General features: G+C 41.4%; 1 protein-coding gene across 2 annotated transcripts in view; it reads right to left on the bottom strand.

Moving 5' to 3' along the window:
* myo1ea (myosin IEa) overlaps nt 1-17,782 on the bottom strand; it is a 76,580-nt gene that overhangs the window by 13,745 nt on the left and 45,053 nt on the right. For both annotated transcript variants that reach the window (XM_080437644.1, XM_080437645.1), the window contains exons 11-19: nt 17,486-17,563; nt 15,900-15,986; nt 15,708-15,794; nt 13,780-13,947; nt 12,415-12,500; nt 8,289-8,370; nt 7,856-7,962; nt 6,439-6,537; nt 4,273-4,417 (exon numbers count right to left, since the gene is read on the bottom strand). In XM_080437644.1, the coding sequence (XP_080293770.1) occupies nt 4,273-4,417; nt 6,439-6,537; nt 7,856-7,962; nt 8,289-8,370; nt 12,415-12,500; nt 13,780-13,947; nt 15,708-15,794; nt 15,900-15,986; nt 17,486-17,563 (939 nt within the window). The remainder of the gene's footprint in view (nt 1-4,272; nt 4,418-6,438; nt 6,538-7,855; nt 7,963-8,288; nt 8,371-12,414; nt 12,501-13,779; nt 13,948-15,707; nt 15,795-15,899; nt 15,987-17,485; nt 17,564-17,782) is intronic.

Below are 17,782 nucleotides of genomic sequence, written 5' to 3'. Positions count from 1 at the left end.
TAACAAGCTTGCTAAATGCCATTTCACCAATGTCAGAGCACTGCCAAAGAACAGATCAATTCAAATGTTCTGTAATAATAACTTCTAACACTGAAATATAGGTTCTTTTTGCGGGTGATTGGTAAGCAGACCATGTAGACTATGTAAACTTCTACTAAGGCTTACATCTGCTTTGTCTTTAACTGTTCTCATTTTATAGTCTTTTCATATGTCTGATGGCTCTTGGTGTTTAGTATTTAGTTTTTAAGACTTTTTCCTCTCCTTTTATCTTTTATAACAGTGTTTCATTGCTTTTATCTTCTGTTTATTTCTTTTATTGTCTCTTATTTCATTTCTGTTTTTGCTCTCTTTTCTTTGGGGGGGGGGGTCTGCTTTACAAAAAAATTTTGTTTAATTCTAATTCCAAATCAAGCTCCAAGTATCATTCAAATTCAAAATCTAAACACAAACATCAAAATCCCCAATACCAATTCTAGTTCAAATTCAGTTTGTGCATTCAAAGTCTGCTACAAAGTAATAACTATAAGTGCATTCTTATTGGTGCGGACTGCCAATGGCCTGTCATTTCCGTAGCATATCTTAATCCTTACGAAGCGGAGCAATGCGTCATTACGGTCTATGGTGTAAAAGTATTGATTTGTTGCTTCCCGGAATACATCCCTACTGTACTTCCTGAGCTGAATGAGCTTCATGAGACCAGCAGCTTTTCACCAGTGACCGTCATTTCCTAACGGGCCTCTAGACATGCAACCATCTCTCTGTGCCCTGTGCCCACTCAGACTAAACATCCTGCCCACGCAGCCTCTTGGCACGCAGCCCTCTCCTTGGCACAGGACACGATAAAACACAACCTATAGAGAAAGGCCTAACAAAACAGTGCTATACGTTGGGGTTTTTCTGGTCCATTTTGAGGATTACATTTAGGCTTGATTTAGGGGCTGCAACTATCGATGATTTTCTTAGTGATTATTCTGTCGATTACTTTTTTTGGATTAATTGAATAATCGAGAAGCGTGTTTTTTTTATATTTTAAACGTTTTTATATATCAACAATGTATTTCGTCGCACTCCTGTGTCATGCAAAGATAGTGAAATGAGCAGATTTAGTAGCTCACCCCGCCTTGTGAGCTTGTACATTTCTAGAACATTGTTTTTTACTTTTTGTCTATCCCAGATACACAAACACATAATCAAATATTGGATTGTTATACAACAAATACATTCCCAACCTACAGCCAAAGTTGCTTTGGCTGCAGTTTTTAGCAATTGTAAATTACACATGAACAAAGACAACAATAATACACATTATGAGGAATTCAGTCAATACAATTTCTGTATCATCACTGATAGGAGATTTCAGCTAGAGGGCGGTAGTGAGTGATGAGACATCAGTAAAACAAGGAGTCTCCTGTGCTGTGACTCCTCACTTGTGACATTTCTGAGACACTTAGAGACCCTAAAAAGTCCACAATGTAGAAATGCTGTTACAAGTAAAAAGCCTTGTAGTCAAAATTTTACTTGAGTAAAAGTAAAAATGTATTGGCATCAAAGTATACCTACATTACCAAATTACTGAAGTACAAGCTTGTGAACTTGTAGATCGGCTATTTTCAAACAAACAACGTATAAAATAGGGCTTAAGTGGTTAATGTTTGTTCTACAATGTATCTAGTAACTAAAGTTTTCCAATAATTGTAGTGGAGTAAAAAGTACAATATTTGCCTCTGAGATGTAGTGGAGTAGAAGTATAAAGTATTGAAAAATTTACACACTCAAGTAAAGTAAAAGTTCCTCAGAACTGTACTTCAGTACAGTACTTGAGTAAATATACTTAGTTATTTTCCAACAGTCCATCCATCAGCACTTGGGAAGACATGCTCATCTTGAGAATAGTGACTGGGCTCACATCTGGCTCGCAGTCAAACACATGTTATTTAATTAGCGACACAGTGAAAAAAAAACACCGCAGTCCTGAACTAATGACTTGGTGTCAGGGCCTTATCAGAGAGACCGGTTTTGTTTTTAGAAGCATGGCAGCTCATTTCAGCAGCTAGACGTGTGATATTTGTGTTTCATAAGCAAAACCTCAATCACAGGAGTCAACCTGGGGCAGCCGCGTGTGCACACACACTCACACACACACACACAGCGACTCTGGAATAAGTGCAGCCATTGAGGACGACCCATAAGACCTGATTCAACTAATACCTACACCAACTAAGATGTCTGTGTGTTTGGATATGGACATGAATCTCTCTGAGAGAGGGAGAGTGTGTGTGTGTGTGTGTGTGTGTGTGTGTGTGTGTGTGTGTGTGTGTGTGTGTGTGTGTGTGTGTGTGTGTGTGTGTGTGTGTGTGCGTGTGCGCGCGCACGGTGTGTACAATATGTTAATAAGTGACCTCATAGACTTCTCACAAGCGCAGCTTTCATAGGAGTCATGAAAAAAGTGCAGTTATGGTGGAAAACTTCGAGCTCTTACAATGTCCCACCAACTCTGTGACCACAACTTCGCACTTGTGCTTCAGTTCCAGAGCGGTGTTGACTCAGTGCTGATGTGACGTATAAAAACCCTCCTCCTGTAGAATAGGGATTGGGACTAGTTTCTGGGACACTAGTGCCTTTTATGGTGTTTAATGTGAAAATTCGGAGACCCCCGTTCCCTCCCTGTCCCCGCCCCCTCTCAACCCCCATTCTACAGTACATCCCCACCCTGACAGAAATAGGCTTCTGCGTCCCAGCAGCCATTTGGACGTGTAATTTGAATTCACGGCCTCATACGAGCCTTTGAGGAGGTTGCGAGTTAAGTGCTAAATTTGCTACGAGGTGGCAAACTTGTGCTACGTTTTCCCTGAGAGCTTTCTTCTGGAGGCACACAGTGTGCGGGGCAACTCCTGCATGAAGTATGTGGACAAGGATGTGGACGGCCTGAAGCCTAATTGTCTCCGCCAGGCCGAAAGGCATGGCGAGAGAGTATGTTTTGCCCCCTGTCCGTCCGTCCGTGTGTGTGTGTGTGTGTGTGTGTGTGTGTCCGTCCGTGTGTCCGTGTGTGTGTCCGTCATTCTGTCATTTTGTGTACAGCTAATCTCTGGCACCGTTGGCTTGATCGCAACGAAACTGTGCACACACACTCCCTGGATGCCAGAGCAGAACCTCTGCCCCAAATTTTTCAAATTAACCTTTTATAGCGCCACCAGTAGGCCGCTTTTTGCAAAACACACTTCTTGACAGTACTCCTACAGATTTTATCCAAACATCACGCAAATCAGTACACAGTATCTCTATAGTCATGTGATCAACACGGATCTGTCCAATTTTCCATATTTCATCCTGATTGGCTAAGGTTGGCTTCCAAAGTTTGCAGGATTGCTCCGTTTTCAACAAAATGCCTCAAATCATGAACGCAGCTTGCGATTTCCGTGAGATTTCACACGCACATTCCCACTAGGCCGAGGAAGAAATGCCACTTGAAAATGTTCAAATCAGCCTCATGGTGGCGCTATAAATGGACGATTTATGTTTTTAACTATAACTGCACCGATCTGCATGAAACTTTGCACGCACACTCCCTAGAGGCCAAGGAAAAACAACTGACCTGCATTTTTCACATTTGCCTTTCATAGCGCCACCAGGAGGCCGACTTATGTAAAACACATTCTTTGATATTAAGCCTTCAGAATTTATCCAAATTTCACGCACATCGGTACACTTGATCTCTATAGTCATGTGATCACGATGATGTGATCACGATGGATCTTTTAAAATTTTCATATTCCATCCTGATTGGCTAACATTGACATCTAAAGTTTGCAGGAGTGGCCCGTTTTGAACAAAATGCCACAAATCATGAATGCAGCGTCCGATTGCGACACTTTGCACGCACATCGGCACTACATTGAAGAACAAATGCCACCCTTTTAACATTGCCCTATTATAGCGCCACCATGAGGCCAATTTTGCAACACTTTTCTTTTTTATATTACTCCTACAAATTCAAACATCATGCAAATCGGTACACATATAGTCAAGTGATCAAGATGGTTCCATCCAATTTTTCATATTCCATCCTGATTGGCTAATTCCGAACATTGCTGCCCCACAATAACCTACCTGACCTGGCGGAGACCTGTGCTCCAAGGAGCACTTTTTCTAGTTTATACTCTGTAGTGTCGCTTGCCGATAAGAACTTATCACGGCGACGCGGTTAGCTTTAAGATCGTTGTTAATAATTTTGTGGTTAAGTGGTTGAGAGGAGGACAGAGGGGTAAAGCTTACCGACTCGGGTGCTTTGACGAAAAGCTTGGTGCGTCCTAGCTGGTACTGATCGCTGTCCATGTTGACGGAGCGCAGGAGATGAATCACTCCTTGTTTCTCGTCTCCTCGCCACGTCGGCCAGGTCTCTTTGGTTAGGATGGCGTACCTGAGGAGCGGAAGGAGCAGCCAAACAAGAGGTCTTTATGCATGAACACAAAATCCTTTTTGGATAACTACGTTGGACTTGGCTGGAGATCATCAGCAAAGGCCTAAGCCCTAAGGTTATATTAGTCAAACCAAAAACTAACTTCTGTGGTAGTTATGCTTTATACTGTGTGTGTACATATTTATTTATATTTCTTAGCTTTTTACCCCTTTTTCTCCCCCAATTTAGGTAATTGTTATGCCAATTAATTCCTCCCCACATAATTTATTTTTATTTTTTTATTTAACCTTTATTTAACCAGTAAACACACGTTGAGACTCAATCTCTTTTTCAAGTGGGAACTGGCCAAGATACAGCGTTAAAATTACACAGTCTAAGCTTAACATACAAATACCAAGACAAACAACAAAATAGTCATCCAAGATATAGACATAAGATAACTCCAAATGATACACTTTACACAATAGAAAAAAGCCAGAAATCAATCAGAAAATAGTAATACACACAGTGTACAACCAATACACATAACCAAAAACCTTCCACTAGGCTAATAAACCTCCGGACAGGTGCAGGTGTTTGTGAATAAAACTAACGTGATTCTGATACATATGTGTGTTGTCACTGCTGTTGTATCCTACTGACTCACTTGCCATTGAGGATCCCCCACCGGGAGGACTACTCCTCCTGCCCAACACTCCCTGCTGACAGGTGCCGTCCCAGCTTGTAGGAGTATGTGCAATGACCAATATCACCCTCCCCCACCTGTGGCTTCCCTCCCCTAAACACGGGCCAACTGTGTTCGTATAGACGGCGCTCGACAAAAGCCGTATGCACCAGGCTGGATTCGAACCCAAAACCTCCGCGCTGGACGCTTGGTGGGCAGGCACTTTACCACCCGAGCGCCCTGGTAGTTATGCGTTTTAACCCATTAAGACCTGAGGCGATTCTTAAAAATGTTTTCTAAATCCTAACCGTTTTTTGAAAAAAGAATCGGGAAAATATTTTTTCACGATTTTTCAAAAATAGCAGATCTACAAGCTCGTAGCGCGGCACTCGGTGCCGCGCTATGAGCTTGTATATCTGCTATTTTTGAATAGCCAAAGAAATCTAAAGTGACACAGATGCGTTCCAGGTATTAATGGGTTAAAGTCAAATCTCTCATATGCTGAGGAATTTACTACAGTAAAACCCGACAACAGCAGCATTGAGCCCATTGTGTTGTGTGCATGGAGAAGGGTCTCTCTCGTCAGTGGGCTCAAAACACACAGCCTGTCCTCCTGTCACTGTTGCCAACAAAAACATTCACAAAGCGTTTCCTGATTGCCTTCAAAGGCCAACCCTGAAAGAGAGAGGATAGAGTCACTTGGCCCCCCTCTGCCCTCTGCTGACTGGGACAATGGGCTTGCTAGCTGCTACTGTCACTTTGAAGGTCTATACAAGTTCACATCCAGGGTGTCCTCTGTCTCTACAGAGAGATTCGTCAGATGTAAGGAATGACAGTAGTTCTCAATGGAGCGGTCTGCGGACCAAAATCATCAGCATCAAAATTTGTTTAACCACTTTAACCCTATATACACTGTACATTGGCTATTTTCATGAGAGTCCTTGGCACAGAACATTTTCAAATGGGGGTCCGTGGCCAAATGCATTAATTTGGGGGTCCTTGGCATGAAAACTGGCGGAAAAAGACTCCCTCGCTGCATAAAATATTAAGGAAGACTCCTTAGACAGAGACTAAGAAAATTGTATTTATTTTATTTTGATATGGTCATAAAGTGCTCTGTACTCATAGTGAGGGGTGCATAAAATTAGCAAACGTTTCGGCCCTGGGACCTTCGTCAGTGCTATATATGAGTGGATCACAGACAAACAAGCTGCTTTTATAGGGCTCTAGATCAGCCCGGGTGCTGAGGATCACTACTCAAGGTCATCACCATGGCAATGGCGGGGCGTGGACATATCATTACAGAAATGTAATGTCCTTGACATGAAAAGGTTTGAAAGCCACTGAGGTACGGTACCTGTTGAGGACCTTCCTGAAGACTCTGCGGTAGGCGTAACCAGCACGCCTCACTCGGATGTTTTCCTTCAGACCCAGGTATTCCACTTGGTGCTTTACTCTGAAGAGAAATGAAGGAGCAGATAGACTGTGTCAGAGGGTGTTGCATGATGGGTGTTGTTAACCACTTTCTTTTTTTCCCCCTCTTGTTTTCAAAAGGTACTTTTGGGGTCTTTTTGGCTTTATTTGATAGGTACAATGGAGAGAGAGTAGGGGAGCGATATGCAGTTTTATACACATTTTTAAGTACAAATAAAATGACTTTTAAGACCTTTTTTAAATACCTCTAAAAAGGAAAAGAATTATACTATTACCGAAATTTAAAAGCAAAGCAAATGGTGCGGAATTGAACCGTTAATTCATTCATAACATACTGTAGTACCAAACTTGGCACTTGGCACAAAACCTTTTCAGATGGGGGTCTGCAGCCAAATACATATTCATTTGGGAGTCCTTGACATGAAAAGGTCTGAACATACACTGCACATGAAGCTCTCACTTCCTCTGGAAGAGAGGGATATTCCAGGTTATTGTATGTAAAAGATGTTGTGTTACTCTATCTTTTCCTTAATGCAGCCAGGCTTCCTGCGAAGGCAGCGGTTCCGCTGTTAATTAAACAAGGCAAGCCGAGTCCAGCCCACAACAGGAAGGCCATTAGGCCCTGAACAATACAACGCAAGTCTGGGTCAGCACGGTGGTGGAAAGTAACCCAGTACATTTCATTGCTGTCGGGCAGAAACCTCTTATCTCCATGTTCTAACTTTTTGTGTTTTTTCCACAAATTAATGCCCTACTTCATCATACTACAGTGTCACACATAAGTGGCAAAAGTAGCAGATCTGCAAGCTCGAAAAGCGTCTCGAAACGCGGCTCGAAACGCGACTCGAAACGCGGCTCGAAACGCGGCTCGAAACGCGGCTCGAAACGCAGCGCGTTTTGAACTTGACGATCTGCTACTTTTGTATTAGTATTTTGAAAAAGTTTGTCCATATGAGGTTTCCACCCGACAGAGACGATTTGCACTGCACTTAAGAACAATTTTGAGGTACTTTTACTTTACTTGAATATTTCCATGTTTTGATACTTTAAGATTTAGATAATTATTATTACAAAACAAACATTAACCATTTCAGCTATTTGAAAATAGACGATCTGCAATCAAGATGCGTTGTGAGCTTGCAGCTCCGCTATTTCCACTATAAGAATAGTTTTATTATTAAATATGGCCTATTTTAGCCATAGTAGATTATTTATTTAGATTATTGGTACTGGTCATTGTCGGTCATGTTCTGTGTATATTTAAGTTATATGCCCTGTGCAAATGTGTTTACAAAGGTAAAAGGCAAACAGAAAAGTAATTTCTAGAATCAGACACTCACCGACTCTCCTCCCAGTCTTTGGGCTTCTTGGTCTCGTTTGGTTTGATACATCGGATGTAGTGTGGAGTACATTTCATCAGCGTGCTCACCAAGTCATTGGCTTGTTTCTGAAAGAGAGCCGAGTCAAGAGATCAAAAGAGATGCTGACAGGGTTGGCCAGGGCAGTAACTATTTACTAAGTAAGTAAGTATAGTAATAAATATATATAAATAAAATATAAGTATAGTAATATATACTATAATATTATTACTTCCCCCAGTAACTAGTAGTGTAATTATTACAATTGCCAAAACAGTAACAATATTACAGTTACTTTGAGTTACTAAGTTACAATGAAAGTGAATTGTTTTCGACGGAGATGTGCAGGTAATACTCTATAATGATCTATTAGCTGCTAATAGACAAATGCATGCACACACTTGGTTGAACATACCTTTATTTTGCTGCCTGCCGTTGTGGGTCGACCCTTCTTTTCAACGTTGAGGTTTTCAGCGAACAGCGCTCTAATGAAAGGGCTGGTAGAGCAAAGGAGTGATTACAACCAAGGCTGGTGAGTCAAGAACCAAACCAAGATAAATAAGAATCGAAATAACTAGAGACCATTTTGTAATGGGATCACATCAGCCGTGACGCCAGATCGCTGTGTATGGTGATTTCTTTTTTTTTAATGATGTAATGGTCAAATAGTTCAATAGTAAATACCCTTTTTTTAATCAGCATTACAATTAGTGAGAAGTTCAAGTGTCCACCGGAAGCTTGCTATTAGCATGCTGTAGCAATGCTAATGGGTTAGCATTGAACTTGACCTTCGTCGTTATGATCTGAACAACACATCTCTAAAGTTTTGTGACTGCTTCACGGTTACCGCAATGACAGAAATCTGTCCCCAGCAGGCAGCAGGGCAGAAATGTAATGAAGGCCATGAAGGCTATGGCCGCCGTGCCCCCTCAGTTTGGTGCACCTCAAAAATGATACAATTATTACAAAATCACCTGATCGCAATTATTTGAGATCGATATACATCGTTGCTGTCAGGCAGAAACCCCTCATCTCCATATTTTAAGTTTCTGTTGTTTTTTTGTAAATTAATGGCCTACTTCATATCTTATCATATCTTATATCTTATCATATCATACTACAGCGTCACACAAAAGCATAAAAAGTTGCAGATCTGCAAGCTCAAAATGTAGTGCGAAGCGATCCGTTTTGAGTTCATACTGTAGATCTGCTATTTTTTATATTTTAGAATTTGAATCCTGAAAAGTAACAGGTTTGGAAATGCCGATGCGAAATAGCCGATCTACAAGCACACGGGTTGTGAGCTTGTACTTCAGCAATTTTTTTACATTATTTAAAATTAATAAATTATTAAACAAATGTCCTGTTTCAACTATAGCCCATTATTTATTTTTGATTATTAGAAACGGCCATTGTCAGTCAATGTATATTTAAGTCATTTGTCACATCTGCCCTGTATTTTTGTTTACAAAGCGTAAAAGACAAACTTTTGAAATGTCAATTTTATTTATATGTTCCAACGTTCAATGACAAAAACAAGTTAAATGTATTATTTCCGTGGGCTTAAAATCATTGTTTTATTTGATGGCCTTGTTGCCCTGTCATTTGGCCTTTGTGCCATCCAGAATTAGACAACCAACCAAAGGCCAAGTGCTCTTGCCTATAAAAAAAACGTGAAATTCCGAAAGTCTGGTTCACAGACATAAACACCACATAAAAACTCACATGGTGAACTAAAAACAATAACAGCCATGCTGTTGCGCCTTGTAAAGAATATCTGCACTGGATCTCTGAATGAGTGAATGGAAATGGCAATACAGGTAAAAGTAAGGATTATTAGTAAAGGCTGTAGACCAAGAATAGTTTTTTCCCTTAGTTTCCCAAGCAGCATCAGACTAATGTGTACCAACACGGTCGTTACACAGAGTTGGCTGGTTTGAATAAACAGACCAAGTGGGACAACCTGGCCAATGAAAGTGAATGAGAAGAGTGTGTGTACTGTAATAACGCACGTAAAACTCATTTCCCTCAGGCTACTGACTGTCAAACAACACAACACATGTAGTCAAATAAAAAATTTCAAGGCTGGCTGATTTTCATTCTCGTGCCTCTTAATTAGGCCTTAAAGGGGGATATGTTTGTCTCAATTCTGTTATTTTTAGCATGTACATACAGTATAACACTCTCTAGTACTGTACCCTCATTCCTTTGTGCTGGTCAGCATGTAACAGATACTTGCAAGTATTCCATGACCTCAGGTTTTGCTCAAACCAATGCAGAGAATCGGCAGTAGTGCAAAAGGAAAATAGCACTGATTTTGAGTTTCAAAAGGACTTCCTTTGTTGTATTTACACACACAAATGCCTGTAGGCCTCTGTCATGATGAGGGTTTAACGCAAACACTTAGTTCATATGATACTTGAAGTAATGTCATCTCCTAACTAGAAGTTGTCTATCGCTTAAGAAATACCTCTGCTTTCAACATTCAACCTGGCGTCCCTATTTTGGACATGTTATTAATATTAAGGGGTAGAAAAAAAGAAATCTAAAAAAATACAATACGAAATACATAGGCCTTAAAGGAGCACCATTTTCAACCTAATCTTCATATAATTGGTACTCACTAATGCTCATTATAATATATGGTACCATCTCTGTCTACTCGGTCCGTGATCTCAGAGGAGGGCTATGGACACTTCAGAAACCTGCCTATCAGTGACATCATCGATGGGGAATCCAAACTAATAGAAACTACAGCCTTTCTCTTCCTGGAAAGTTAACATGCTATAATAGAAGCCATTGTTCTCGCATTCATAATAAAATAAAGAAATGACCAAACCTGCCTACCGATGAAAATGGGCGTTAAGTACTTAATCATCATCAGACAACTATTGCTTTGCATTGCAAACAGAACCACAGTACCATAATATTTCTTAGTTTTCAGTAACAATGGTATTTGTTTAGCCTTGAAGCACTTAATAAAAAACATCCAGAGACATAATAAAAGCTCAGCCGGCACTGGGGCAAATGGAGCAGAATGCTACTACTAATAACCTCCAGCTGATAACACTGGTCATTCGTTCTTTTCTTCTCTGTTTAGATGTGAGGCTCTAAGGAATGAGGCCTGCTTCCTTCCTCCCCACTGCTCCCTTTGTATGTGGCCGATGCGAACGCCTTTGTGCGCGCGTGTGTGTGTGTGCGAGTGTGTCTGTGCGATTATGTCCGTTATGTCCCTGAGCACGTGCCTTTGAAGCCCCTACAAAACATTCACACAAAAGTGTTTCGGGGCGTCCTGGGTGTCGGGGACAGATGGCTACATTGAAGAGACCACAAGACCAGACTCCTCAACGCGGTGGCTCCCCAGGGAGAAGACCCAGCTTGCAAGTCTTGACTAAGCAGGCACCAAAAATCAGTGGTGTTAAAAGTACTCAAATTTTTTACTTGAGTAGAAGTATCAATAACGCAATGTAGAAATACTCTTACTGTTGCTTGAGTAAAAGTAAAAAAGTATTGGCATCAAAATATAATTAAAGTACCAAAAGTAAAAGTACTAAAATGTTTGAAAATAGCAGATCTACAAACTTGCGATGCGATGCGACGCGTTGTGAGCTTGTAGATCGGCTATTTTCAAATAGCCTACGTATAAAATAGGGCTAAAGGGGTTAATATATGTTTTATAATATAATAAGAGAGATGTAGTCGAGTAGAAGTAAAAGTATTGAAAATTGGCAATACTCCACTAAAGTAAAAAAAATACCTAAATTTTTTTCTTAAGTACAGTAATTGAGTAAATGTACTTAGTTACTTTACACCACTGCCAAAAACACATTATCTGGAGAGAGGGGCCGGACGTGAGTCCGGAGGGGGCAAGGGGTACGGTACAGCCCGACTCGGCACACTTCTATTGTAAACCAGCGGTCTGCAGCTGCCCTTTGGACGCCTGACAGGCTCAATCAGACACGGTCAATTGTATCCACATGCATCATAACGGAAGACCCTTTTTTCGCATGCGTGGCGCAGAACTCTCTCCCCACGCGTAGGGCTGTCACCAGCATGACATTTTACTTGAGGATTCATTGTCATGCAAAATGTAGTGTTTTTGACATTGAACATTGGAACATTGGTAAGTAAAACGTACATTTCCGTTTGCCTTTTAGGCTTTTTAAACAAATATTGTTCGGGGCAGATATGATAAATAACTTCAATATAATACAAAGAAATGACTGTCAATGACCTCTACCAATAATCAAAATAAATACGCAGTATGTATGGCCAAAATATGGCCATATTTAACAATCTTATAATGGAAATAGCAGATCTACAAGCTCACAACGTGTCGGCGAGCTTATAGATCTGCTGAAAACGTTTGAAAAATGTATGAAATTTTTTCAACAGATGAAGGGAAAAGATTCTGACAATTATGCAAAAATAATTGCAATAATATCAAATAGTTGCGATCAGGCGATATGTAGTATGTTACTAGTAACTGTGACAGGCCTACTCACGTGTTGCCGTTTAACGTGCCAAAGGAAGATACTTACATTTCACTGCTCTGCATCAGCTCAATGAGGTCAGTGAAGAGAACGTCACGGTTCCTCTCACAGAAGCCTTCTGCGTCATACGACACCTGCGGGAGGGAGGGAACCACGCAAAAGGTCACCAAAGGTTAACCACTAACGCCTGATTTATACACCATCTTATGACAGGGTCGCACAGCGAAAACAGCAGATCTACAAGCTCACAAACGCGACACGTTTGTGAGCTTGTAGGTCTGCTATTTTCCACAAAATGTTTTTGCCTATGTATGATGACATGCCCAAAATAGGGACGCCATGTAGAAAGAGGTTAACAACTATCGGAAAAGGAGGCCGTTTTCCAAACCCAGGTGCTGTAGATCACAACTCTACAACCAACATCAGTTAACAATATTCCTCACGAAGAAGCAGAGGATATACAGTAAGTGCATAGATCGATCAATGTCGTTTCTTCTGTAGTCTGACAATGGACAAGGAATGTTCCAGACCCCCACCCACCCCAGTCCCTTTAGGTCACGAGCCATTAGGCCTGTGGCATGTGTACCAGGCCGAGACTAGCACACATCTGGAGCATGACATGGGACAAAGTGACCCATAGCCATGAAAATGGGCAACAACAACAACTACAGTATATTCTATCTAAAGTTCAAGGTGTCTGTGTTTGTTTGTTTGTCTGTGTGCCTGGATTATGCTAGCCTGGCTCCAGTCCCTGAATCGCTAGCCTCGCATTCAGGGTCTGGTGACGCTGTAGAAAGTCAGGGTTTTTCGGTTGAAAGTCTAACCAGCCGCTAAAGAGAGACACTTTGGCCACGCCCCCATCTCAGAAAACGGCAGCACCGAGAGGGCTTTCAGACTGAATAATGTAGTGAAACTAAATGAAAATTCAGGCTGAGTGTCAGGCTAGGATTTATGCCCCACGTAAGCGCAAATCAGTGTTGTTAGGCACCGGTTTCCGTTTTCGGTCCTGTGTGTGATGTCAGACCAGAGCTCGATCAGAGCGAGAGCGAGAGCGAGAGCGAGAGAGACGGAGACGGATGATTGGCGCGTCGCTTATTTACAATACTAGATTTCAGGCCGCTGCGTTACGCGAAGCTTGGCCATTGGCCAACCCACAAAGCCAATGAGTTGGTTGCAGATGTTACGTTTGTGACGCTCACCCACTGTCCATCGTCCACCCACGAGGCAATTTAAGATTTACAATATGTCAGGTCGTTAGCCTGTATCCACATAGCAACAGGAAGAGGGAGGGAGGGAGGGAGGGAGAGAGGGGGTGCATTGACAGTCACACAGAAGAATACAGGACTGGTGTGTGTGGAGACAGACAGACAGACAGACAGACAGACAGACAGATAGACAGACAGGCAGACAGACCTTGCCGGCGTAGTGGTGGATGATGAAGCCTTGGTTCCAGCTGTTGAAGTGTTCGTGGTTGTTGATCCCGACACGGAGCTTCTGCAACATGGTCTGGTCAGCTCCCTCGCCCACTGCATGCATGGTGGCACACACATCGTCCAGGATGCTCATGATGCCAAGCGGGTTCTGGGTTCACAATCAAAAGTCATTAGGTCTAAGACAGTGGTTCTCAAACGTTTTAATATCAGGGACCCCCCTCATAACTCTGAGAGAGTAAGGGTCCATCTGGTTCCATTTGTACTCTCTCAGAGTTACACAGCTGTAATGGTCCATTTGGAACCCCCTCAAGGAACTGAGGGTCCCTGGACCCCACTTTGAGAACCACTTGGTCTAAGAGCGATATATCACTTGGGATTAACCACTAGCCCCGTTGTCGGAAACTTGTCAGAAATGGTCAAGAATAGTGAAAATAGCCGATCCAACAGATCAGAATGCATGCACACTCTTCGCCTATGCCGACATGTCCAAAATAGGGATGCCAGGTTTAAAGTGGTTTAGCATCTAGTTTGTACTATTGAGGTTGTACCCAAGTCAAGAGTTAATCAATGACCAACACTGGCTGCCCAGTTAATCAGTAATCATGAAACCATGTCAGTTTCATTCTGGATGCCTTGAATATACCTTCTAAAAGCATATCAACCCAAATGGTGTTAATCTTTTCTAGTGTTTTCTAGTGGCACTTTTTCAAAAGATTAACAACTCACAGCTGCAATGTCCTATTTGACAATTATTGATATAAATGCAGGGAAAAGGCTGGATGCCAAATGGTGACTGCACACTGGTATGGTGATGGTCACGTGATGTCAGTGGTTAATGATCGACTCATCATTGAAAACCAAACATGCAGACCAATGAAGTGAAAATATCATACTTTGGTCAAATAGAATGGCTTAAAGTTTAAGTCATGGTTTAAGTCTTAAACCATTCCAAGTAAAGGACGAGTCTCCTGATACAGTATATAATCTGTTACTGTATACACAGATATGAAGACTGAGATACAAATCTCTATTTGACTTTTATTTAATAATGCATGTAAAAAACAAGCAATGAAAAAATGTAACAACAGACGAGCTTCAAAACATCCCACCACGGCCACACAGAGGATGAAGTCACACGCTGCACAGCTGCACACGCTGCCCTGTTTGGCTAGCCTCTGTCCATGGCTGATAAGTGCCCTAAAGAGGACACAGTGGCTGCAGTGTGTGTGTGTGGTTGTGGGCCTAACTCACAGAACACAAGTCTCTGTTGAAAAGGCACATGGAAACCTGTCATTGGTCTAGCTCAGAGTTTCCCAAACAATGGGTCACGGACCCTCGCGTCGCGAGTAAATACAACTTTTTTTTCTTTGTTTCTAAAGTTTCCTACATATGTTTCTGAAATGTACAATAGCAAATGTCAAACAGTTTTCAAAAGAATTTCAGAAATATAAAAAATAAATAAATAAATAACAAATTAAAACAAATATGACGCATGCTTGTAGATTGGCTATTTACATTGGGTCTCGAGCTGAACATTTGGGAACTGCTGGTCTAGCTGACTGGGTCTAGACTTGTGTAAAAGACAAATGTCATTTCAGGCAGTGACACAGAGCTGTCGCTTTCCTCAGATGGCCCTTGTTTTAAGCCCTTGTGGGTTTTCGTAGCACACCTCTCAGTGGGACAGTAAACCATCGATCATGAGAGATATTATAGATCTTAACAATTTAAGCCCTATATATACTTCGTTGGACAATGAAAAGCGAAAATTACCTATTTACAAGCTCAAAACGCAACGCATTATGAGCTTGTTTGTAGATCAGCTATTTTTGCAACATTTGACCATTTTTGACATATTTCGCCTAAACTGTGTGTGTAGTGTGACTTATCTGTCAAATGTTTTGTGTTTACCACTTTGCTCTCGATGAGGTCACAGACAATCTTGTTATTGAAGTACTCAATTGCAGTCCACTTGATCCCCTCCTGTACGTACTCCTCCTACAGGCACATATATGTTCTGGTCAGAAATTCAGAATATAATACAAGTAAAGAGAGTACTGGAACGACACAATGTTGAAAAAGAGGGGACGGAGTTTACTGTACCTGCTCGGCTTTTAACGTCAGCTCAATGAAAATCTGCTGTAGCTTCTCATTGACGAAGTTGATGCAGAACTGCTCAAAGCCGTTTTTCTAACACGGGGACAAATATACGGGGATCAGTTCACTTTCATGCACAACAACACAGCACAGGGAATACTGTCAGTCATTTCTTCAGAGCACAGGGTGATGCTCAGACCTTTCTGAATGGGCTTTGTTTAAAGAGCGAGGCTATATTGACACCAAGGATAGGACAGTGATGTCACTAACAATTACAGCTGTGTGTAGCCTTCGTGGGAAACCTCCCAGTTTCATGGGACTAAACCTAACCAGTTGAAAATATGTAATTATCATTTTTTCCTTTTCTTTTGAATGGGGGGGGGGAGCAGAGTGGTTAGGTCACATACCACATGGGCTCTAATGCCTGACAACGACTCCCCGGTTTGATTCCCAGCCGGCCAGACCATTTGCTGCATGTCACCCCCCCTACTCTCTCCGTGTTTCCTGTCACTCTCCACTGTTGATGACGCAATAATTACGCGTTTTGTGGTTCAAGTGCACAGTGTGTTTTAAGCAATTCCGGTAGATGTTGATTCGTTGTGACATCACTGACAAAATCCTAGTCATCTTTATTCTAGTAGTATTTTACAGAAAGGAATGTACTATTCAACACACAGCGCCTCAGGCCTGAGGCTACAAGCCTGTTACTGTGTCTTAACCCATTAAGACCTGAGGCCGCGTCTAAAAAAAATCTAAATCCTAAAAGAAATCGGAAAAAAATATTTAAAAAAAAAAAATCGCGATTTTTCAAAAATAGCAGATCTACAAGCTCGTAGCGCGGCACTCGGTGCCGCGCTATGAGCTTGTATATCTGCTATTTTTGAATAGCCAAAGAAATCTAAAGTGACACAGATGCGTTCTAGTTCTAAATGGGTTAACATTCTGCAGCTTCCTGTTTAAGGACATCGGGGCACCAAAACACAGATGGCGACTTTTTATCTATGATTTGTTAATAATAGTTGTGTGCATTTAAGCAGGAGACCTGTGAACTGTAAGCCGCAAGCTAAACAGAGCCCACTATTATTTTGAGAATGTTATCTAAACATGCAATACACAGTAGCTTTGAGTTTGATGACTGATGGGAGGATTAAGAGTGCAATGATTTAGAAACTGTTGCGCAGTAGCGCGAAGAAGTACTCAAATGTTTTACTTAAGAAAATGTAGTAATCCCACAATATAAAAATACTCTGTTAGAAGTAAACATCCAGTACTCAAAATTTGACTTTAGCAAAAATACACAAAACTATTGGCATCAAAATATACTTAAAGTACCAAAAATAAAAGTACTCCACTGTTGATGTGCACTTGAGCAAGTAAGACTGTGGTTGTACTGGCCAGCTCCCAGGTGTCAATGTGTGTAACTGCGTGTGTAACTGTGTGTGTGCATGTGCATGTGCGTGTGCATGTGCGTGTGCATGTGCGTGTGCGTGTGCATGTGCATGTGAAGCATGATGTTGCTGGAAAAAACAGCAAACTGCAAACCTACCCTGGATAAATAAAGGTTTAAAAAGATACATATAATTATCACTTACTTGGAATATTTCAAATCCATAAATGTCCAGCACTCCAACGTTTAACTCCTGTTGGTCCTTCATGGCTTTGTTGACGGACTGAAACCCAAGGAACATTGTAGATATAACGACCCGATCAAGCTCATCATAATACAATTTGTGTTCGGTAGATTATGTCTCTGTTGTAACAATGCTTCTTGGCAATAACCTCTATACCGTTGGAATGTTTATTTCCCGAGTGCCGTGCTACGAGCTTGTAGATATGCTGATTTTTGAAATATCTTGAACATTTGTGTTGAGTACATATATTTTTTTGAA

Source organism: Gymnoscopelus braueri (assembly GCF_963280865.1).
Source record: "Gymnoscopelus braueri genome assembly, chromosome: 1".
In the NCBI taxonomy this organism is placed as follows: Eukaryota; Metazoa; Chordata; class Actinopteri; order Myctophiformes; family Myctophidae; genus Gymnoscopelus; species Gymnoscopelus braueri.
Note: the sequence above shows the minus strand (reverse complement) of the source record. Positions and strands in the feature narration are given on the sequence as shown.